At 37.5% G+C, this 25,624-nt stretch overlaps 2 protein-coding genes across 2 annotated transcripts; both read left to right on the top strand.

Moving 5' to 3' along the window:
• Positions 1 to 257: 257 nt before the first annotated feature.
• Positions 258 to 15,222, top strand: LOC131940409 (proton-coupled folate transporter). Its single transcript, XM_059299014.1, has 8 exons — positions 258 to 925; positions 1,858 to 1,998; positions 2,662 to 2,818; positions 4,112 to 4,275; positions 6,913 to 7,601; positions 11,945 to 12,028; positions 12,527 to 12,683; positions 13,838 to 15,222. The coding sequence occupies exons 2-8, from the start codon at positions 1,871 to 1,873 to the stop codon at positions 13,956 to 13,958; spliced, it is 1,500 nt and encodes a 499-aa protein (XP_059154997.1). The 5' UTR covers positions 258 to 925; positions 1,858 to 1,870; the 3' UTR covers positions 13,959 to 15,222.
• Positions 15,223 to 18,197: 2,975 nt separating this feature from the next.
• On the top strand, positions 18,198 to 25,104 carry LOC131940423 (proton-coupled folate transporter-like). Its single transcript, XM_059299041.1, has 7 exons — positions 18,198 to 18,325; positions 18,847 to 19,021; positions 19,390 to 19,553; positions 20,018 to 20,706; positions 22,089 to 22,172; positions 22,805 to 22,961; positions 24,960 to 25,104. The coding sequence occupies exons 1-7, from the start codon at positions 18,198 to 18,200 to the stop codon at positions 25,102 to 25,104; spliced, it is 1,542 nt and encodes a 513-aa protein (XP_059155024.1).
• The last annotated feature ends 520 nt before the right edge of the window (positions 25,105 to 25,624 follow it).

Raw genomic sequence — 25,624 nt, 5'->3', positions numbered from 1 at the left:
CAATACCAACATCAAACGCCAGAAAAGCGATAATAATATCGACTACTTAAAATTTCTGCTACTCTTTTGTTTTACTAGTTTCAGTGAACTCAAGTGCTTGCGTACTTTGGTACACATAAATACACATGTGTAGTCTGCACATGATTACCAACCTCTGTGATGTCATACCGAAGTTTACAGATCGCGACACACCCACGAATAGGAGAAAAGTTATTGGCTATCTTGTCCCACGTGATTGCAGTGTTTACTTGTGTGCGTGTCATGTGTAGCCTGGATCAGTTGGTAAACATTCGCTTGTGTAACAAAGATAAGGCTGAAACTATGCGACCATTTCATAACCATAAAAGAGAATGATACTTTTTTGATAATTTTCAGAACTAGTTAACTTTATAGATAAACGGAAATTTAAAAAGAAAGCCTATGATTTACTTTACAGCAAAATTTTAAATTATTTAAATTCTAGAATCTAGATCGGCAGGTGCAGATGGACTTGTTGACATGTCGAATATTTTGAAATGATTTAAAACTCGGAACGTTTTCTTATAAAGTCATTAAATAAAATAACGTGTTAAGGACTTATTTAAAAAAAATATCTGGAGGCAAAAGCTAGATCTAATCACCAATAAAAAGATATCGATAAAGCTAAAAAAAAAACGATTCGTCACCCACCAGCCTACATCTTTTAAATGAAAAAGTAGGTCAGCAGCACGTGACGGCTCTTGAAAAAGTGTAACTCGGTTAGCATTGGTTGTTTCCGAGTTACGTTAGTTACACAATCGACACCGTTTTAAAAAATCTACTTCGGCGTACAAACCTGTTTTGCCTGAAATTATATTGTGTGTTGTTGAGCTTGAAGGGACAAACATGCAGTCATTTATTGATTATGTGACACAGCAGTAGATCTAGCAGACGACTTGTTTGTCAGGTATGACATTTTTCTCTCTTTGTTCGCTAATGTTAAAATAATAATTTATATAATAGATCCTATAGTCAGTATGGTGTTTGTTTTGTACATAGATCTAGATTACTATATTACTTTGTGATATGGAGGAATATAAAAGCTTATAAATTCATCATTCAACGCCCAAGCTAAATAAAGAACTAAAGCAAGTCTAAGCTCGGGAGTTCACTGAAAAGATCTCGTTTCAATACTTTGATTTACTTCTTCCTTTGATAAGTGGTACGAAAAAGCCGGATAACTGTAAATGTGTGTTCTTATTTTTAACTAGCACGGCTAGGGGATTAGCACGTTGAAAATATACGGTATGTAAGTGTGTGTGTGTGTCTGTATGGGGGAGGGAAGGAGGAGACGAAATGGGGGAAGAGAGAGCTTTCTCCTATGGATCTTTCCCAGTGCTTCTTCCAGACTTTTTCTCCGGGGGGGGGGGGGGGGGGGGGGGCACTGTTAAAAGTATATATGTTTATATAAATTTCATTTTGTTCGGGGGGGGGGGGGGGGGGGAGGCGGTAGACTTATGAGAGGTAGATACAGAAATTGTATTATAGTAGATATATATAGTATGGTATTGTAGATTCTACTTGCTTTACACACCGATCCCCCGTCTTTTACCATATTACCAACTCATAATTCATTTACAAATGAAAAGAAAGCACAGATAGAAATACACACACACACACACATATATATATATATATATATATATATATATATATATATATATATATATATATATATATATATATATATATATATATATATACACACATATATATATATATATATATATATATATATATATACATATATATATATATATATATATATATATATATATATATATATATATATATATATATATATATATATATATATATATATATATCGATATATTTCAGACAGACCAAAAAAATGGATTTAGAAAAGAGTATCCAGGACGAGTCAGTCCCACTGTTGCCTAAACGTAACCATGGCAACAAACCGGAATTTTCTATCATCAAGGCGAGGATTACATCAGTGGTCATACCAGTGTTGTCCTTGTAAGTGACGTTATTTCTTTTATGAGTCTTTACTGTTTTGGGTGGGGTTTTTTTCCCCCCGTTTTTTACTTAATTAGTATTGAAGCTAGAATAAGAGGGGGCAACAAGGTAAAGTGAATGTGGGCTGGATAAGGAGTTGGCCGCACAATTCAGAAAAAAATATATTCGAAGACATCCCACCTTAAAAAAATTACCAAGTGTTAGCGTCTCTTCACGTCTCTCTATCTCTAAACGCTCATGTTGAATTATTTTGTATAAGCAGTGGAGCTCCATCAGTATAAGGGGTGCCCCATTAGTTTCAACTTAATTGGTGTTAAACAGCCACCCCTATCGTTTTTTTTTTTTTTTTTTTTTTTTTTTTTTTTTTTTTTTTTTTTTACAAATCTCCATCTCATTTGTGTTTTTAAAAAAAATATCTCCAAAGCTGTCCTGTGGTTACATTCATTACGAACATGAATAAGCTTTGCTAAAACTAATTCGGTGGTAGATGATTTAAAACAAGAATAATATAAGTTTAGCAATTCTTGAGAAATATTTAAAAATAGTTTCTTCTTATTTTAAAATTTGGAATTTTTAAAATTTCAAACCTATGTATGAAATTTTTAATTCCAAACCTATGTATCGTGCGAGTGACCACCTGTATGTCAAGCTTCCTGTCTGCAGGTCTGCCGCCAGTGCCAGGGACGTCCTGATGGCCCAGTACCTGGTCAAGAGGTTGTCCGAGGAAAAGGGTTTAGTTGTCAACTCAACAGACAGCAACCCGTGTGGCGCCGCAGTCAACGACAGCAACCAAATGGATGCCAACATCGTACAGGCTGAGGTGAGAACCGTGTCCTTATATGGGCTGTGTGTCTGGCTGTGTTGTCATTTGTTCAGTGTGTAAGTACCATGTCCTTCTGCTAGTACCATGTCCTTCTGTAAGTACCATGTCCTTCTGCTAGTACCATGTCTTTCTGTAAGTACCATGTCCTTCTGCTAGTACCATGTCCTTCTGCTAGTGTTATATACCTACATACATAATTTTCTATCTGTGAAGTCTTTCTGTAAGTACCTTGTCCTTCTCTTCGTATAATATACTTACATGCATCTTTTTCTCGTTACGATGTCCTTCTGTGAGTACTATGTCTTTCTAGTTTATCTTTAAGTACCTTGACATACCGGTGCATAGATATTGCATATGGACATATTTTCCTTTCTTATCATGGGTCAAACAGTGATGGTTCCGTTTAATAGTGTGGTGGGAGTATACACAACTACAGGGCTTTAGGCAAGGGCGGTGTGGGTTGGACGGTTAAGCTCATGGTTATTAAAGATTCCTGTTTTGACCTAACGATCCATTTGGCAGATGAAGTGTTTCTTGACCTCGGCATATGAAGGGATAATGTATACAGCACTATGCCCAGCCGCCTTTACTTTCCCTAACGTGAGTACCCGTTGGGTGGACTCAGGGACGTTCCACTAACTTGAACTTGGATTCGAACTCGAAACTATCGGGTTAGCAGTCTAGCGCTCCACCACAAGGCCACTCCGTCCCATAATTGCTGAGCCGAAAAGTCCCAAGTTGGAACCCTCGGACAGATGAGCCTCGGTAGCCTGGGGACAGTCTTTCATACAGGAGAGATCTACTAAAAAAATCAAATAAATGCTGCCTTGCAGTTTGAAAAGATAAGCTGGCTGCAATAGGAGTCAACGGCCTATATGGCACATAACAGGTTGTCACGTAATACTTAATTGTGTTGAATGGAATCTCTTCCAACACTTAAATTAAGAACGAATAAGAATAAAAGAAGAAGGACTTTAGGGTCTTTGGGAATGTATATAAAATATGGGGGCTTCAGGCGTTGTACTCTATTAAAGGATACTTATAATATACTGCTCTACTGGAGAATGAGTGGCGTCACCACCAGGGGTGGTACCGCCCCACGCGGCTCACCGCATTTGTATGACGTCACTGATAGGAGATTCCCTTGTATAGTTCAATATCCGAGCCACATTCTTTCCAGATAAGGTTTATCCTTACAGTAAGTTTTATCTGTTGTTTTTTTTTTTGCCTTTTATTATCGTACTATTCATTATCGTACTACTACTATCGAATGTTTTCTTTCAACCTCAGGCCTCTGAAATGCTGACCTACTTAAGCTGGACTCTTTGTGTCCCAGCATTCGTCACGTGTTTGATGATTGGGTCATACTCAGACTTTCTGGGTCGTCGTCTGCTGCTTCTACTTCCGGTCGTGACAAATCTTCTCAGGACGGCGGTCACTACTGCTGTTATAAAGTAAGGGATAACTCAGGCTTAACATTAGCAGAGTCTACACGCCCCCCCCCGAACACGATGGAACTTATATAGTAAACATACTTTTACTAGTGTTCGTCCCCCCACCCCCGGAAAATGTAGACCGCCCCCCCCCCCCGGAGAAAAAAGTCTGGAAGAAACACTGACTACTTGGCCTCCAGTGATCAACTTACATAATCTTTAAACTAATTTTCTTGTTAAAAGTATTTAAAATTTAGAAAAGACAAAACAATGTGTTGGTGTCTGGTGGTATTAAAGTTTTAAAAAAATATTCAAAAACCTGGAGTGGGGTGAAAATTGAGTCTCATGATACTTTAAGTGTAGCTTCCTCCTAGTGAACTATTAGTAAATCTGTCGTGTAGTCCTGGCTTTACTGTATTAAACGTATTGGCTAGTTTGTTGCCTGGTAGTTGCTGGAAGGTCGGGTTAACACTCTTAAGTGCCCCAAACTGTTCCAAATGTAGGCGCTCCGTCTAAAAAAAAACGACACCTACATATCATAAGATGATATGTAGGTGTCGTTTTTTTTTTCCATAAGTTTAAACCATCCTCTCACATCAAACATCCCCGATATACCACCTACCTGCAAATCACCTACTAGATGTGTGTACAGATCCACCCACAAAGTTAGAAACAATAAGAGCAATAAAAAACATGAAAAATGGCAAAGCAGCTGGCCCGGACGGCATCCCATCAGAGGCACCCAAGCAGACCCAGCCATATCAGCAGACATACTACATCCTCTACTTAAGCAGATTTGGGAAGAAGTGATAATCCCATCTGACTGGAAACTGGGATACCTGATAAAACTGCCAAAGAAGGGAGACCTGACACAATGCAACAACTGGAGAGGGATAATGCTTCTTTCAGTTCCAAGTAAGGTTCTGACAAGAATCATCCTAGAGAGACTTAGAGATGCCTTGGACAAAAAGCTGAGACAAGAACAAGCTGGTTTTCGTCAAGACAAGTCATGTACTGACCACATTGCCACCAAGACAGGTCATGTACTGACCACATTGCCACGCTGCGCATCTTTATCGAACGGTCCCTTGAGTGGCAATCCCCCTTATACATGACTTTTGTCGACTTCGAAAAGGCGTTTGACAGTGTGAATAGAGATGCTATCTGGAAGTTAATGAGCCACTATGGAATACCCAAAAAATTTATATCTATTACACAGAAACTATATGAAGACTCCACCAGTCAGGTAATACACAAGGGAAAGCTAACAAAACCATTCAGGGTGACGACGGGAGTAAGACAGGGATGTATGCTATCGCCAATGATATTCTTGATGGTAATCGACTGGATCATGCTGAGGGCCACAAAAAACGACACAGGAATCCAGTGGAGTTTTACAAAAAGGTTGGAGGATCTTGATTTTGCCGATGACATCTGCCTGCTATCTCATAAGCATCAACATACGCAAGCCAAACTAAATCGGCTGTCTGAAGAAGCCTCCAAAGTTGGACTAATAATAAATAAAAATAAAACAGATGTCATCAGAATCAATAACAGCCAGGACCTGCCCATACAGCTAAATGGAGAAGATTTACGAGAAACAAACACATTCACATATCTGGGAACCGTGATCAATAAGGACGGGGGAGCAGACGAGGACATAAAATGCCGTATCAACAAGGCTAGATGTGCCTTCAACTCACTGCGCCCGATGTGGAGGTCCACGGCCCTGTCACTCCGGAGCAAAATTGGGATTTTTAACACGAATGTTAAGGCAGTGCTACTCTATGGCTCGGAGACCTGGAGGGTTACGAAGACAAATACTGATAGGCTACAGGCGTTCGTAAACAAATGCTTACGACATATACTCAAAATAAGATGGCCAGACAAAATATCAAACAAAGACCTGTGGCAAATTTTAAAACAACAGCCGATAGAGAAAGATATTAAGGCCCGTAAATGGGGATGGATCGGACACACGTTAAGAAAAGAAAAAGAAAACATCGCAAAACATGCATTGGACTGGAATCCCCAGGGGAAAAGGAGGGTGGGCCGGCCAAGTAAAACATGGAAGAGAACGGTTGAGGAAGAGGCAAAAACAGCTGGGCTCTCATGGGCACAGATTAGAGGAGCAGCCCAAAACAGAGTCCGCTGGAGATGTGTGGTTGCAGCCCTTTGCTCCCCATGGGCCACAAAGGAGTGATGATGACATATCATAAAAGAACAACGGATTGACCGATTTCATTTACATTCCCAAAAATAAAAATACTCCTAGTCCAACTTAACATTTTCTAATTCACCTGTGATTAAAAAAAGTTTTCTTCTCCTTTAAGTTAAAAAAATACGAAACTGGCTGACTAAATCTTAAAACTCTTTTATGCAACATGCCATATATCTCGATGTAATCATGAAAAACTCTGAAGTCTCACTTGTTTCAAGATTGTTGGGATTTTAAAAAAAATTGTTATAACACGATATAGGAATTTTAAAAATACCCCCCTCTATCCTCTCCACCAACAGTAAGCACCTGTTGGGATTAATCCAAACCTGGTTATAGGATTGAGTTCATCCCACATATCCGCTCTCCGGCAAACTATTTTATACTCATCAAAGATTTTTACCTGGACGTTATTAGGATATTTATATATTTTTTTATAGATTTAACCTTGACCTTCGTTACACCTACATCGCCTACGCCATTGACGGTGTGGGAGGCTCCTGGTTCGCCATGCTGCTGGGGCTCTTCGCCCAAACGGCCGACGTCACCACGGACAAAAGCGATAGAACATTCTGGATTTATCTGATCGGCTGCTCCACCATTATATTCAACGCAGGCGCCAACGTGGCCGCCGGCTACCTTATCATATACCTCGACTTTTTCTACGCCTGCTTACCTCTTCTGGGTATGGCATTTGCTGCTTTTATAATCCTGCTGTTCATAATCCAAGAAACTTTACCCGTACATCGGCGGCCAAAGGGCAAAGGTCGGAATCCTTGCGTACACCTGAGAAGGATCGTTTCCTTTTACCTGCTGGACGGGAGCTTACGTAAACGGTTCGTGTTCAACCTGTGTCTGCTGCTCTTTGTATTTGGCGTGGCCAACGACTTGAATATCGGCAACTTGGATGCGCTGTACCAACTTGGCAAGCCTTTCTGTTGGAGTGCTGATGATATTGGGAACTACAACGCTATTCGATTGGCTGGGACTGCGTTTTTTGGCGCCTTGCTGCTAAAGCTGCTTCAGATGTGCTTCAGCAACGAGGCGGTCGGCATGTTCGGGATTTTGTCTCAGGGTGCGGGGTTTACTTTTGAAGCTTTCATCAAGGTGCCATGGCACTTTTATCTAGGTAGGTGAACTTGATGTTTTATAGTTAACTTGGTATTTTATAGTAAACTATCAAAGCCAACCTTGGAATGTTTATATGACCTCGGTGTTTTAGATAAAAAAAATGAAGTTTTGAGTAAACGGTTTAAGGTTAACATGTATTAAGTAATTTTATTGTCTTTTGTAAACTTGGTGTTCTTGGTAAACTTGGCATGTTTGGTAAACTTGGCATGTGTGGTAAACTTGGCAAGTTTGGTAAACTTGGCATGTTTGGTAAACTTCGCATGTTTGGTAAACTTGGCATATTTGGTAAACTTGGCATGTTTGGTAAACTTGGCATGTTTGGTAAACTTGGCATGTTTGTTAAACTTGGTATGTTTGGTAAACTTGCTGTTTTATAGAAACTTTCCACTGCTTGTCGTTGTTCTGTACAACTTATAACTTGATACAACAGGCTGCATTCAGAGTTGTGGTGTTCGCTTTGATTAACACCTGATATTCTCCAAGATTGAGACCGGGAATTCACCTTGATTAAAACCTGATGTTCGCTATGATTTAGAGATCTTGCTCTCTAAGATTAGAAGCTGGCGTACAAGGTGTTAGTGTTACTTACAACGTCGTGTGTGTTGTGTTTATCATTGATTTACACACACATTTTTAAAATTATAATCAACCTACTAAAATTTAAGAGTACATTCACGGATAAGGTTGTGATAGATTGGTGCGTTCAATCTTTTCTATACAGCCCAGAAAAAAGACATAGAATAGGGGGTGGAACCCCCACCCCTAAAAAATTTTAAAAAGAAAACCCATACCGGAATGTTTTCTGCATTGTTTACATGACCTTTGCACATTTAAAAATACTGATTAGAAACAATCGTGTGTTCAGAATATTTTCAGTGTTAAGGCTAGAGATCAATCACCGATAGTCATGCGATAGATCATCTAAACTATCAATAAAAATAATTAATAACAAGACGTCATGATATTGAAATTCTTCTTACACGGCAATTATCATTCCATGTATACAAGGATTTAAAAAAAAATTCAATTTTTTCCCAAAGCCTACTGTCAAAATTTTTAAACCTACTTCTAATTTAAAATGTGTTTTGTATTTATTTGGCCTATATTTCCAGGCGACAAAAAATGCAAAGATGAATACTTATTTTAGACCAGACTACATAAGTGTTCGCAAATGCGAAAACATTTTAAATTTTAATTAATTATCTTTCAAAAACGAGGTTTATTTACCTTCTAGGAGTGGACTGAACATGCGCAGTGCGTAATAATCTATTTTTTTTAAAAATACGAGAATTTTTTTCAAAAATTGTTTCATATAACCAGAAGTTTAATCTCGACCACCTTTTGAACTTCCCTTGAATTAGCAGGGTCACTGAGTCACAGTTGTGAGTTTGTATTTAAGATAAGGGTTTGGGTTGGGTTTTTTTTTGTAAACTAAGTTTTAGGTTTAAATTTTTAAGTAAAAAAATTCTATTGAAGTTTGGCGTTTTTCTTAGTGCCATAATTAAGCTGCTCCATCTTCTAGCCTTTAGTATTTGGGCAGGCTATTTCGCTATCAAAACAAACCGATCCACAGTATATTACGAATAAATTCACAAATGAAAACAAAAAATATAAATACACACACACACACACACACACGCATATATATATATATATATATATATATATATATATATATATATATATATATATATATATATATATATATATATATATATATATATATATAAAACATACATTCAGAGACCCTTAATAATATAGTCGATGTAAATTGCTTAATCATATAATTAACTGATACTCATCCCAGTCCCTGATATAATAAAAGCTGTCAAATAATACTTGATGGAAAATTGAAATGTAACATGTGTTTCATGATGAACAGCGAACACACCTTTATCCCATTGCAATGAGCCTGTCAGTTGAAGTAGGAATTAAACACAGCATAAAAACAACTGTGTGGTTATACTGTAAATTATGTTAGGTCCCTTTACCATTTTGTTTACCTTTTAAATGTGGCGTTTATGTCTGTGTGTGCGTGTGTGGGTGGGAGGGGGTTGGTTGGTACTTGTTTACAACACCGCGAGATTGTTATATTTTTTACACGCTAGTTTGTTGCTTACAGTGATCTTATTGGGGTTGGCGAGACGCCAGAAAATCATGTCCATTCCCCACCCTGCACCCAACTACCTTAGTAAATCTTTTTAACGTGTACTACATAACTTTGGAATGTTTTTAAAATGAATTATTCCCCTTCTTCAAGTTATTTTTTACTTTTAGCTATACGTCACATTATGGATGTTTCTAAGGTGACCCCCTCCCCCCATGTTTTTTAATATGTATAAATGGCTTATGGATGCTACTCTCTCTACAAACTACTAAAACTAAAACTTTTTTTAAAAAATCAGCTATAAGTGAGTTGTGGATGTTTCTAAACCAAATACCCCACCCCCCTCCACACCACACACCACATCTATTCGTCGTACCCACTCTAGTTATGACTCACTCCACGGTTAGTTAAACATTACCATCAGGTCTACATAGAAATATACTTTTTTTTCACCAATGAAGCACGTGATTAAACGTGAGTACTGAGCACACGACGCATGGATGAGCCTATTGTGATGTCACAGCTGAAACTGAAGCGCCGGGATGTGTGTGTGTGGAGGGGGGGGGGGGGTAGTCTTTGTATTAAAATAACCCAACTAAACTTGGGTCATCGAGTGGAAACTAGAAATTTTAATGTGTTGCACCCGGTTCAAAGGTTACATGACGTAATAGGCACGTGCTGTCGTGTTGACACTATTTTTCAGCCTGAAGACAAAAAAATTTTAATGCACACATATATCAATGTATTTTACATTCGTTTTTAAACTTGTTTTAAATTCATTCCTTTTTTAAAAAAAATACGAGTAAACATATTTTAGCTGTATGGATTTCAAGCCTTGATTACAATCATTTCTGTTATCTTGACCACCAACTTAATGATGTGTTAGAATTGAACATTTTTTTCCCATATTTTCCATATAATTTTCCATAATATTTTCCATAACATTTTCCATAACATTTTCCACAACATCCGTAACGTTATTGAAACAGTTGTCATAATGCAAACCTACCACCTTTTTTATTACCAGTCTTAATTATGTTGACTGAACAGTTTTACATTTTTTATTGCAACAAATTTAATAATACTGATCCCAACATCTATTATTTCAACAGTTCCCATAATGCTGACCCTACATTTTTGTATTACTAGTTTCCATAATACTGATCCCAACATCTTTTATTCCAACAGTTCCCATTATGCTAACCCCTACATTTTTGTATTACTAGTTTCCATAATACTGATCCCAACATATATTATTCCAACAGTTCCCATTTTCCTGACCCCTACATTTTTGTATTACTAGTTTCCATAACACTGATCCCAACATATATTATTCCAACAGTTCCCATTTTCCTGACCCCTACATTTTTGTATTACTAGTTTCCATAACACTGATCCCAACATATATTATTCCAACAGTTCCCATTTTCCTGACCCCTACATTTTTGTATTACTAGTTTCCATAACACTGATCCCAACATATATTATTCCAACAGTTCCCATTTTCCTGACCCCTACATTTTTGTATTACTAGTTTCCATAACACTGATCCCAACATATATTATTCCAACAGTTCCCATTTTCCTGACCCCTACATTTTTGTATTACTAGTTTCCATAACACTGATCCCAACATCTATTATTCCAACAGTTCCCATTTTCCTGACCCCTACATTTTTGTATTACTAGTTTCCATAACACTGATCCCAACATCTATTATCCCAACAGTTCCCATAATACTGATCCCAACATCTATTATCCCAACAGTTCCCATAATACTGACCCTACTATCTATTATTCCAACAGTTCCCATAATACTGACCCTACTATCTATTATCCCAACAGTTCCCATAATACTGACCCTACTATCTATTATCCCAACAGTTCCCATAATACTGACCCTACTATCTATTATTCCAACAGTTCCCATAATACTGACCCTACTATCTATTATTCCAACAGTTCCCATAATACTGACCCTACTATCTATTATTCCAACAGTTCCCATAATACTGACCCTACTATCTATTATTCCAACAGTTCCCATAATACTGACCCTACTATCTATTATTCCAACAGTTCCCATAATACTGACCCTACTATCTATTATTCCAACAGTTCCCATAATACTGACCCTACTATCTATTATCCCAACAGTTCCCATAATACTGACCCCAACATCTATTATTCCAACAGTTCCCATAATACTGATCCCAACATCTATTATTCCAACAGTTCCCATTTTCCTGACCCCTACATCACCATTTTCGGCCATCGTCCGCACCATGCTGTCAGCACTCGCAGGCCCAGACAAGCAGGGTGAGTACCTCTACACGACCTTTTAAAAGTACCGAATCATTAATCATGTGAGTACCTCTACACGACCTTTTAAAAGTACCGGATCATTCGTTTCAACACCGAGTGACCTTTTTATGTAGGCAGAATAACTGAGTTATAATGAAAAACAAACTGTTTAACTACAATATTTTAGTAATGCAAGCTGTGTTTCATTAATAGTATTCAGGCATTCAGGTATTCTAATATACTCAGTCTTAGAAATAAAAAATACCCTTAAATATGCCAGATTAGACAGGGGATGGTTATTTTATGACTTCAGCGAATTTTGTAAGCATTTTTTTGCACGCTGTAGTTGTTTTCCCCAAGTAGATCCAGGTACCCATTATAACTGGGTGGACTCAAGGGTGGACCTGGAGATAATACTCGAACACCCTATCACTGATATAGCTAGTATTGTTTAAAGTTTAAAACATGTAAAAAGTACTGACCAGCCCCTCCCCTTCTCACCCCTCCCCACAGGCGCCATGTTCTCCAGTATCGCTGTAGTTGAGACCCTGTGTCAGCTGGTGTCCACGACCATCTACAACAAGATCTACGCGCTGACCGTTAGCTTCATGCCTGGTGCTGTCTATCTGGTCATGGCTGGCTGCAGTTGGCTGACGTTCCTTCTGTTTGGGTAAGTCGTCGTGTTGTTGTCGTCGTGTTGTCTTCGTCGCGTTGTCGTCGTGTTGTCTTATGGTGTTGTCGTCGTGTTGTCTTATGGTGTCGTCGTGTTGTCTTATGGTGTTGTTGTCGTCTGTTTTCTTATGGTGTTGTCGTCGTGTTGTCGTCTGTTTTCTTATGGTGTTGTCGTTGTGTTGTCTTATGGTGTTGTCGTCGTGTTGTCGTCTGTTTTCTTATGGTGTTGTCGTTGTGTTGTCTTATGGTGTTGTCGTCGTGTTGTCGTCGTGTTGTCGTCGTGTTGTCTTATGGTGTTGTCGTCTGTTTTCTTATGGTGTTGTCGTTGTGTTGTCTTATGGTGTTGTCGTCTGTTTTCTTATGGTGTTGTCGTTGTGTTGTCTTATGGTGTTGTCGTCTGTTGTCTTATGGTGTTGTCGTCGTGTTGTCGTCGTGTTGTCTTATCGTGTTGTCGTCGTGTTGTCGTCGTGTTGTCTTATCGTGTTGTTGTCATCGTGTTGTCTTATGGTGTTGTCGTCGTGTTGTCGTCGTGTTGTCGTCTGTTTTCTTATGGTGTTGTCGTCGTGTTGTCGTCGTGTTGTTTTATAATGTTGTCGTCGTGTTTTTTTATGGTGTTGTCGTCGTGTTGTTTTATAATGTTGTCGTCGTGTTTTTTTATGGTGTTGTCGTCGTGTTGTCTTATGGTGATGTCGTCGTGTTGTTTTATGGTGTTGTCGTCGTGTTTATATGTTAGCTCATGTTTGTGCTTGTGTGGGAGGATGGATGGAGGGGGTGAGGATTGAAATAGAGAGAGAGTGAGAGCTTGCACGTCCTTAATGTTTTAGTAACTTCCCCTTTATATTTTTTAAACGACCAAGGGGTGCAACCTTTAACTATATGTTTAAAATTCCTTATAAATAATGTTACGTCTATTGTAACAAAATGAAACGAACAGATCTATGTATTTTACTTACCATAATATTCGTATTTAAAACATTGTATTACGTAATGCCTATTATATATACTTTTTAAAATTTATGAATTATAATCGGATCTTAGTTTAAATTACACTGCAAGAACAGACTTTAGATATAGATCTATATATCTAAACACATCTCGATAGAATAATTAATAGCTAAGCATCACACAATAGAATATTTATCTTCTCTGCAGGGTTTATTTCTTAGTTCGAGAAAAACCACAGACACAGCTTGTTGTTATTGTCGAGCCAGAGGAACATCCTTCAATCAACGCTGATAAAGATCCCGCTTCATCTGGTCAAATAGATATTTAACAAAGGAGCAGAAAATATTGGAATTTTTCGAAAAATATTATTTTAAAAATTTGGTTAAAAAATTAAATAAGAATCGTATTGTTTAGAGAAAAGTTTGTGATGTTTCTGATATAAGTTGAATTACACTATATATATATATATATATATATATATATATATATATATATATATATATATATATATATATATATATACAGGAAGTACAAAAATGTACTTTGGGTTTGAAAGTAACAGATTAAAATGATCTATTTTAAGATAGTTATAAAATTTATTTTAACAAAATGCTTGACACTCTATAATTGTGCTTCTATATAGTGATAGCAATTAACCCTGTTATTTTAAATACATTCCACAACTCACTGTGATCAAGTGTGTAAATATTGATATGTTTATTTTCCTTGTACGCCTTTTTACAAAAGAAATGTTTCACTGCTGTGTAAATAATTAGTAAATGTTGTAAAGGGTGGCAGTGAAGTAAATACAACTATTTATCGGTTAAATATGATGTTTATTGTTGATGTTCATTAATCAAATTCTAAAAATCCAAAACTGTTAATTAGATTTTTTATTAAGCTGTGGCATTCTACTATTTTGGCATTAATTTGCCTTAAATAACAGTCTCTGTTTTTGAAATGATTAAGTCAACTGTTTACTTACATGTATTTAGTTAAAACAAGGCATTTTATATGATGAATTTTACATACTTGTCTGATTGTGTTATAAAATCTATACATTTTGAAGGGCATTAAAAGGGGATGGTGTGGCCGAACAGTAGAGCACTAGACTGCTAACCCGAAAGTCTGGAGTTCAAATCTGGGTTCTAGTCAGTGTAACATCCCTGATCCACCCAGCTCTGATGGGTACCTAACTAATGTTAGGAAAAGTAAAGGCAGCTGGTCATTATCCCTTACATGCTGAGGTCAAGAAACATGTGAACTCTACTTCATCTGCTCAATTGACCGTTAGATCTAAATAGGAATCTTTATAGAAAGAAAAGGCATCTCTGGTCTTGCAGAAGATCTTCTCTCTTACCTGTTTATTTTTCTAATTCAGTTCTTGTTTTGTTGTGTCTTAAAAATAAATATTCAAGAACTTTCAGAATCCGGTGATGCATTGCTTTTTGTTTCTTAAAATGGGTACTTTTATCATTTTATTATTTTACAGAAGGCATCATGATGAGAATCATTGCTGATGTTAAATACTGGTAGATTTATTCTTGTTTATTATTAGAGATTCTTACTGATATGATTTTAATCTGGTTTAAGTTTAAAATAAAATTAAAATTCTTCTCTTATTTCTCTTTTATTAGCCTAAGCAGTTAAACACATCTCAATGTAATTCATAGATTGTAAGCAAAGGATGTTAAAATATTTAACTGTATAATACATTATTCAATTACAATGAAGACATTTTGTTTAGACCCTCCTTTGTTGTTTTCACCTCTGAACATTCTACAATACTCCTGTAATTTTATTTTAATCTGATGAAACCACAATGAACCATCCTCTGTCTCATTATTTTAATGACTTCCACTTAACTGCATATTTAAAATAATGTATGTAAAAAAACTAATTGCTACAAATTATTTTATATACGTTTATTATCATTTATATGATAGTCTACTGGACATCATTTATATATAAGTTTGTTAATATGTTCATAATAAGTTGCTGTATATTTTTATGAAATAAATTTTTTCAATATTATTGATTAATTAATTAGATTTTTATTTGCTGTTGTAACCTTAAAAATCAGAGTTGTAATACTTTAGAGGGTAATTTAACTTTATCTCAGCTCAACTTTCTGTAGAAATGTACTTCTTCCAACCACTGTATAATCTTTATAATCTATATTTAACAAAGTTATTTTGTCAGTTACTGCTGTATGTATTTAACTTTGTGTAGATCAGGCTTGAGATATGTAAACTGCTGAATTTCATATTTAATATGAGTTGTTTTTTTGTAAGTAAATTTAAAACTATTTATTGGCTTCCTATGCATTTTATTTATATATAACAATCAGATAATTTTAATATTGTGGTACACTCAGCATAGCACTTGTTGAAATTTCTCTTTAGGAGAGAAGGGGAGGGGGGGGGGGGGGTTGTCTATAAATGGTGTCACACACGTCCAATGGGAAGTATTGGGGGGTGGGGTGGGGTTCGGGACTCTGTTAGGAGGAAGAGAAGTGGCGGTAGGGTGAGGTAGAAATGTAACCTGATGCTTTTGTATTTAATACAATTATTTAAAAAAATGTTTTGTGTAACTTATATGGTATTTGTAAAAAAAAAATATGTAAGTGTTATAAAAATGATTCCAAAATGGTTCCGAATTTACTAAACTTTCCAATATAAATTAATAATTTATAGATTAGCGGTTTTTAGCCAACTCAAATAAGCCTGTAACTATGTAAGGGATTAATAAACAGTAGCTAAGGGGAATAACTAAGTAAATATTCTTTTCAAAATCTACTTAGCCTGGTTATATCCCCTTAGGGAATAGAAACATGGACAAAGAATAAGCTAGAATAAACTGTCATTTCAGTGGGATGGGGTTGGGGGTTTAATATTATCTTAAAATTTAATTAGCTTTATGTGCGGCCCTTTATTTAAGCATGAAACCCCAAATAATTTTGAAAAATCATTTTGTCACTTAATTCCCTTTTTAACGCATCATTCTCTGATTGTTTTTACGGGCCTACATAAGCTGACATTCCTTAAAAAATAATTAACATTTAATGATGAGACCTACAATACAATTTTAAGTCTAAATTTCCGGTGATGTAACTATTCGGACCTCTTTTCTAACCTCCTGATGTTCCTTTATTAAAAAAAAAATACAACGTGTATATAATGTTGTTGGGTATTTATTGTTTTAAAGATTCCACTTTTAATTAAAATAAAAACATGCACAAACTTTATCTAGTCTCTGTTGTTGTTTTTTTCTACGTTGGTTTAAAATATTCTTATGTTAATTGATTTTATTAAGCCTTATTGTCACACGTCGTGTTTGTCTTAATGCGAATTTCTGCATTTTTTAATATAAAATTGTAGATTGATATTAATTAGATGAGGTTTTTGTTTTATTGTTATTTTGTTTAATTTTTTCTTTGCTGTCTAAAGACATTATGACCAGAGCTAGTAGACAATGATGGTATGGGTTTTTGACAGACCTTAGTTGGAACCAGAACAAAACCTGATCAGCTTAGATAAGAGTAGGGTGGTGGGTAAAGGGCGGTATGAAACAAACTTCAAAGGCAAACTGTTTTTGTTTTTACCGTTTTGTCACATCTTCTAAAATTATTTTAGCTTATTTTAAAAACAATAACATTACGCTGTTTTGACAAGGGCATTACATTACATTACATTACATTACATTACATTACATTACATCATTACATTACATTACATTAAAATCAAATTTTCGATTTAGTTTTTTGTAGTTGGGGCGCGGGTTTGTCCACACAACCTCCCAGGCGCCCTAGGATGTGAAGTGTAAAACCAATAATGTACGTTGATTTGCCTACGAAAGAACGATACATCGAGTGTTAGAGTTGTATTAAAGCCAAGCGTTATTCACCTGATCATTGTTTTTATCTAGATACATTAAACTAGAACACCAACCACAGCAGTTGGTCACGTATTTAGGCCGATAGCTCTGGACATGTGTTTTCCAGGTGGGTTATCGCATGACCTGGTATCTCATTACATGCCAGCCATTTCATTTCCTACTACCGTTGGATACACAATCAAACTTTTAACACAACAACTGTCAAACTTCATTGACGTGGGACCTACCTGTCTAAACAATCAACACATTAAATACAACATCGAAGAAAAGCGCAAGAGCGGATTATCTGTCGACTGAAAACGATTCAGAAGGAAATAGAAGAATAAGCTTACAGCAGTTCAGTGCTATGTAACATCACGATACTAGTTCGTCGTATCAGGTATGACTTAAGTAAAATATTGCTATGCAAATTATCAGTTAATTAAATAAACTTTGGATGCCAATTGAATTCATGTTCACGTATTTCGTAATTTAATCGCTGACATTATAAGCGATAGGACACATCATCTGTCTTTTATATATACATAGTATATATATATATATATATATATATATATATATATATATATATATATATATATATATATGAGTGTGTCTATAAATATGCGTTCGTGTGTTTATGTGTTTAAACAGCATACATAGTCAAAATGAGTTCATTTTCAGACCATAAATGGACTTAGAGAGGAGCATCAAGGACGAGTCATTCCCACTGCTGCCCAAAAGTAACCATGACAACAAACCAGATTATTCCATTGTCAAAGCGAGGATCACATCAGTGGTCATACCTGCTTTGTGCATGTAAGTTTTGGCCTTCTGCCCAACTCATCAAGTAGGGGAATTTAAATGAACTTTTTAATTCAATGTAGTTTTATCTGGTCACACGGTGGTTGGGAGTTTGTTCGGGATTTGCTAAGGGTCATTTCCTCACAGCATCGATATCTTCTCCGAGTAGAGATCCATCAGATAAATATACCCAGCCTAAAAACTCATTAAAATGAATTAAATTAAACTGATAAAGGACGAAACTGTTTTCTTTTGAATAAGTTATATGTTGATGATTACACAAATTTATGTTATTTCACTCGTAGTTAATTCTGTTACTTCAGTAGTTTTTCGAGTGCTTTTGCAAAAAAATTCAAAAATGGCTTCTGCCATTTAACAGGTTAATCTTTTGCTGTGAGTCATGTCTTTATCTTTTCACTATCCGCCCACTAAAACCATTATGTGTGTGTGTGTGTGTGTGTGCGTGTGTGTGTCTGTGTGTGTCTCTCTGTGTATGTGTGTGGGTGTGTGTTTAACCAATTGTTTCCTGTCTCCAGGTCTGCCGGAATTGCCCGGGACACCCTGATGGCCCAGTACCTGGTCAAGAGGTTGACCGAAGACAAAGGTTTCACGGTCAACTCCACCGAGCAAGGTCCCTGTGGTAACACCACACTCAACGACACCATCATCAACGGCACCGAAATTATGAACGCCAACAATATACATGCTGAAGTACGTGCCTACAATTAGAGGGGTGTTTTCTTAAAAGGCACCCCCCACCATAAAAAAAAAAAGAATTCCCACGTGTCCTGTCCCTTATTTCTCTAACACACACGTATATATATATATATATATATATATATATATATATATATATATATATATATATATATATATATATATATATATACATATATATATATATATATATATATATATATATATATATATATATATATATATATATACATATATATATATATATATATATATATATATATATATATATATATATATATATATATATATATATATATATATATATATATATATATACCTCTTAGATTAAGACAATTCTGTTGTTTTGTTTTTAACTGTAGGCCTCTGAAATGCTGACCTACTTCAGCTGGACTCAATGTATACCAGCATTCGTCACGTGTTTGATGATTGGGTCATACTCAGACTTTCTGGGTCGTCGTCTGCTGCTTCTACTTCCGGTCGTGACAAATCTCATCAGGACGGTCATCATCACTATTGTCATAAAGTACTGGAGACTCTTGGTTGATATAGGTTAATTAGAACCCTATCTTACCGCCCCTAAAACAATTTTTTTTCTGTATAATAACTTTTCATTAGCAAATTATTTACAGCTGTTCCTCTTTATCAAGAGCGCATAATTAATAAATAGCGTAATAGTACACCGATTTGCCAAATATCGCTTATGACTTTTTAGTCAAGAAATTTTTGCGAATCCGGATCACAATTATGAGTAGTACTCTAAACATTCCCTAACTGCTCACAAATCGATATACATTTCTGACCCCCCCCCCCCCCCACACACACACACCACATCATACCGCGCTCGGTATATGACTTAATTTATGGACGACAACCTTTCGATTAATATTCGATTACATTATTTCAAATATAAACGAGTAGAACTCTGATTCTTTCCGTCCCTCTACAAAGTATTCTTCGTGTTTTAATTATAAAAACATTATTTTCCAGATTTCACCTTGACCTTCGTTACTCGTACATCGCCTACGCCATCGACGGCGTGGGAGGTTCGTGGTTCGCCATGCTGCTGGGTATGTTCGCCCTGACCGCGGACATCAACTCCGAGAAAAGTGATCGAACATTCTGGATTTACCTGATCAGTTGTTTGTCCACAATGGCCAGCGCTGGTGCCAACGTGGCCGTAGGCTACCTGATAGCATACCTGGATTTCTTCTACGCCTGCTTGCCACTTCTGGGTATGGCATTTTCAGCTTTTATAATCCTGTTGTTTACAATTCAAGAAACGTTACCTGTACATCAACGACCAAAGGGCAAAGGTCGCAATCCTTGTGTACACCTGAGAAGGATCGTTTCCTTTTACCTGCTGGACGGGAGCTTACGTAAGCGGTTCGTGTTCAACCTGTGTTTATTGATCTTCGTCATTGGCGTGATGAACGGGTTAAACATTGGTAGCTTGGACGCTCTTTATCAACTAGGCAGGCCATTTTGCTGGGGTTCCGATCAGATAGGAAACTATAGCGCTTTCCGGTCGGCCGGAACTTCGTTTTTCGGCATCCTGTTTTTGAAGTTGCTGCAGCTTTGTATAAGCGAGGAGAAGATTGGCATGTTTGGTATGTTGTCGCAGGGAGCGGCGTTAACGTTTGAAGCCTTCATCAAGGTGCCCTGGCACTTTTATCTAGGTAGGTAGCCGTTGTGGTTTTAGGAAAGTTTATTACTTTGATAAACGAGAGTTCTTCTCTTTATGTCTCTGAGGGGGGGGGGGGGGCAATTAGAGGTGGGGGCAATAGACGGTGGGAAAATAGGATTTGGGGTAATAAAAGGTGAGGAAATTGGAGCTCACAGAATGACCCTTTTTTTGTCAACAACTTACTGGCTATTAAACGGCGTGGCCTAGCGGTAGAGCGCAAGGCTGCTAACCCGAAAGTCTCGAGCTTGAATCCGGGTTCTAGTCAATAGAACTTCCCTGAATCCACCATGCTCTTATGGGTACCTAACTCATGTTAAGGAAAGTAAAGGCGTCCATGGCAATGTTCTGACCACACCTTCCCATTACAAGCTGAGATCAAGAAACATGAACTCAGCTTCATTTGCTCAAATGGATCGCTAGGTCTAAAATGGATTCTTTACTTTCTTTAGCCTACTGGCTGGAGCCCGAGAATTGATCCCACGACGGTAGATCAAACTGACCGTTCTCTCTAATTCGCTCGATACTTTGTTTAGTTTACCTCTGTTAAACACATGAGCACAGTGTTGTTCGAGCCACCATGTAGATCAAGACCCTGTATCCACGTTATATTACGGTCTAAGTAATAATTAGAAAATACGTTTTTACTGTTAAATAAACAAACAAGTTTTAGCAGGAGGGGTAGCAGCGGATGTATATATAAAATCTACGAATAAGCAAACACGTCGTGTAATTGAATATAATGTAGTTATCAACCATTTTATTTTGAACAGCTTCGTGTACTATAAAACGATCACGTAGTTGATAAGAGAACACTGACCGATAGATATTGAATTTAGCCACGTCAACATTTGATTAGTACCTGGGCTAAAGATATTTAAACTAGTTTAAGGACAACTGATATCCACATCTGTCATAGCTCCTCATGATCATTGTTTCATCCAGGCTCTGCCCCCCCCCCCCCCCGAAGAAAGTCTACCGTCCCCACCCCCCGAGCGAAATGAAATTTATATAGAAAATATATACTCTTAACTGTGTCCGCCCCCCCCCCCCCCCGAAGAAAGTCTACCGCCCCCCCCCCCCCGAAGAAAGTCTACCGCCCCCCCCTTCATCCCCCGAAAATTTCAAGTGCCCCCCCCCCCCCCCCCCCCGGAGAAAAAAAGTCTGGAAGAAACACTGCTCATGATATACATAAAACGATTGTTTACACATTTAACCAAATGCTACTGAAAAGAGAAAAGGATTAGTTGATTTACCTTATACTGCTGTCATCTGTCTGTCTTGCTATATCTCACAATTCACGAAAGGCTGACTGGTATTTCTTGCCCCGAAATATAAATCCCTACTGACTCCGATATTTCTTGTCATAACCCACAGTGCCTATCCTGCTGATTCCTACCTCGCCATTTACAGCCATAGTCCGTTCCATGCTCTCAAATCTTGCAGGTTCTGACTCTCAAGGTATGTGGCTTTTACCCAGAGGCGTAGCGATGGGGGGGGGGGGGGGGGGCAGGGGGGTACATATATCCTCGGGCACCGACCTTAAGGGGCGCAAAATGGGTTGTAAAACAAATTAAAATGTCATTTTAGCTGCACTTTTGCATTATAAATAGTTTGAGGGTGGGTGCAAATCGAAAGTTTGAGGGGGGGGGGGGGTGCAAATTGAAAGTTTGTCCCCGGGCGCCGGGAAGGGTCGCTACACCTCTGCTTTTACCTGACTACAATACCTGGTTGTTATTTATTGAATACGTTAATGCAATTGTATATTTAAAAATATTTAAACACAGCCATAACCAAATAAGACTAAAACTGTCTAAATTATTTCAAATAATATTTTAAAAATTAGTTACAAATTTTAAACGGGTTATAAGAACTAAGGAAATCATCAACTTTCTTTAAACTTAATTTACAATCATAATGGTGTATTGTATTTGAAATTGTGAAAGGTTGCCTTACTTTTCATATCAGAAACATTCCTTTACCTTTTTACTTCAGGAGACCTTTTTGCGAGTATATTTTTACAATCTGTTAAACATCCCGGTGACTTTATGCTCCAGGTTCTAATCTGTCAATCACCCCCCCCCCCCCCACAGGCGCCATGTTCTCCAGTATCGCTGTAGTTGAGACCCTGTGTCAGCTGGTGTCCACGACCATCTACAACAAGATCTACGCGCTGACCGTTAGCTTCATGCCAGGTGCTGTCTATCTGGTCATGGCTGGTTTCAGTTGTATAACCTTCGTCCTGTTTGGGTAAGTCGTCGAGTTGTTGTCGAGTTGTTGTCGAGTTGTTGTCGAGTTGTTGTCGTGTTGTTGTCGTGTTCTTGTCATGTTCTTGTCGTGTTCTTGTCGTGTTCTTGTCGTGTTCTTGTCGTGTTCTTGTCGTGTTCTTGTCATGTTCTTGTCGTGTTCTTGTCGTGTTCTTGTCGTGTTCTTGTCGTGTTGCTGTCGTGTTGTTGTCGTGTTGCTGTCATGTTGTTGTCATGTTGTTGTCGTGTTGCTGTCATGTTGTTGTCATGTTGTTGTCATGTTGTTGTCGTGTTGCTGTCATGTTGTTGTCATGTTGTTGTCGTGTTGCTGTCATGTTGTTGTCATGTTGTTGTCGTGTTGCTGTCATGTTGTTGTCCTGTTGACCATTAGCTTCATGCCTGGTGCTGTCTATCTGGTCATGGCTGGTTTCAGTTGTATAACCTTCGTCCTGTTTGGGTAAGTCGTTGTGTTGTTGTCGAGTTGTTGTCGAGTTGTTGTCGAGTTGTTGTCGAGTTGTCGTGTTCTTGTCGTGTTGTTGTCATGTTGCTGTCGTGTTGTTGTCGTGTTGTTGTCGAGTTGTTGTCGTGTTGTTGTCGTGTTGTTGTCCTGTTGACCGTTAGCTTCATGCCAGGTGCTGTCTATCTGGTCATGGCTGGTTTCAGTTGTATAACCTTCGTCCTGTTTGGGTAAGGCGTCGTGTTGTTGTCGAGTTGTTTTCGTGTTGTTGTGTTGTTGTCGTTTTAATGTCGTGTTCTTGTCGTGTTCTTGTCGTGTTCTTGTCGTGTTCTTGTCGTGTTGTTGTCGTGTTCTTGTCGTGTTCTTGTCGTGTTGCTGTCATGTTGTTGTCATGTTGTTGTCGTGTTGCTGTCATGTTGTTGTCATGTTGTTGTCATGTTGTTGTCGTGTTGCTGTCATGTTGTTGTCATGTTGTTGTCATGTTGTTGTCGTGTTGCTGTCATGTTGTTGTCATGTTGTTGTCGTGTTGCTGTCATGTTGTTGTCCTGTTGACCGTTAGCTTCATGCCCGGTGCCGTCTACCAGGTCATGGCTGGTTTCAGTTGTATAACCTTCGTCCTGTTTTGGTAAGTCGTCACGATGTCATCATAAACAGTTGATTAAAAGTTTCATTCAATACAAATAATAAATAACTGCATCAGAGAGCGTAGTTGGGAGAGAGAGAATATGTCTACTATCTTCAAAAGTCATGAGTTCGGACCCCGGATAGATGAAGCTTGTTTGCTGGGGACAGTAACCCATTCTGGAGAGAAAACTACAAAAGCTACTACTGCATTGTAGTTTGTTCTTCAGTGGACCAAGGATATGAAAACAAACCCATAAAGAAAAGCAGTCAACAGGATCTATGTCGCAAAATATGGCGACACGACAAGTAATAGGATTACATAACCGTGTTGACGAAATCCCCTCCGATGTTACGATTGAGAACGAAAAAGAAGAATTGGAGATTGAGTGACTAGAGTTAACTCTACGCGTGGCTTGAAATCTTGAGAAGTTTTTTTTTTTTTTTTTTGCATCTACTGAATTACTGGCCCTGATGTCTAAAATGTCAGAGGAAGACATGTTTTGCTACTTTTTAAAAACTAGTTGCAACTGTTACTTAACTCCAATAGGTCCAAAAAAAGATAATTTTATGTTTTCCATAAGTATCGATAATATTCTAAGGTTATGATTAGGGTTAAAGTTAGTATTGAGAATTTAACTTGATAAGATTCTGGATAGGATTATGGCTTAGTACCAGCAATATCAGTAAAACTCGATACAGCCATAACAAAATACCATTTAAATTTAATTTATTTTATTATGTGGAGGGGGGGGGGGGTAATGACCGGACACCTTTTTATTCAACCCGTAGAAAATTGCAACTTTTTTTCTGATGACCCTATAGATTACTACTTCTTTATTTAGTAACTCCAGTTATTACCCCACAGTCACACTTACTCTGCTATTACAGCCATTATCAGTTGACTGAATTCTTTGTTGACAGGGTTTATTTCTGTGTACGGGAAGAGCCACACCTTCAGCACGAGGTCGTTGTTCTTGAACCGGAAACACTTTCTCCCGTCAATGTCTCGATAAATTCCTCAACTCACCCACTGGACTACGAATACGGCAATGGAGACACGAATTGACAAGAAAACTGAAACTTTTGATCGTTTCTAAAGTATTTTCCACTAGTTTAAGGGAAAAAATAACTCTATGAAAGCTTTGGGGATTCTGACTTTAAAAAAAAAATTCCAAACAGTTGTAGGGTATTATTTTAAACATTAGTTAAGTTTTTGTAAATTAAATATGTGTTCATTATAATATTCTTTTCTGATTGTTTATTAGTAGTACTTTTAACGTTATTCAATACTGCGTATTTTCTTTTTATGAATGTTAATGTGTAACATTACCATTTTTGTCTGGGTTTGATAAACTGTTTGCTTTCAAACCAAAACGTAATCGAATAAAATACAAGCACTATTATCTGAGCAATATTTATAATTTTTGGCATTTCTCATAACGTTTTAACTTAAGCGTTTGTGTGTCAGCCAGAGGCGTAGCGAGGGGGGGGGGGGCGGGGGGGGGGGGGGGCGGGGGGACATATTGTCCCCGGGCGCCGACCTTAGGGGGGGGCGCCAAATTGAAAGTTTGAGGGGGGTTGCAAAT

Source organism: Physella acuta, unplaced genomic scaffold, assembly GCF_028476545.2.
Source record: "Physella acuta isolate Inbredline_101_S28 unplaced genomic scaffold, ASM2847654v3 ptg000316l, whole genome shotgun sequence".
NCBI lineage: Eukaryota > Metazoa > Mollusca > Gastropoda > Physidae > Physella > Physella acuta.
Note: the sequence above shows the minus strand (reverse complement) of the source record. Positions and strands in the feature narration are given on the sequence as shown.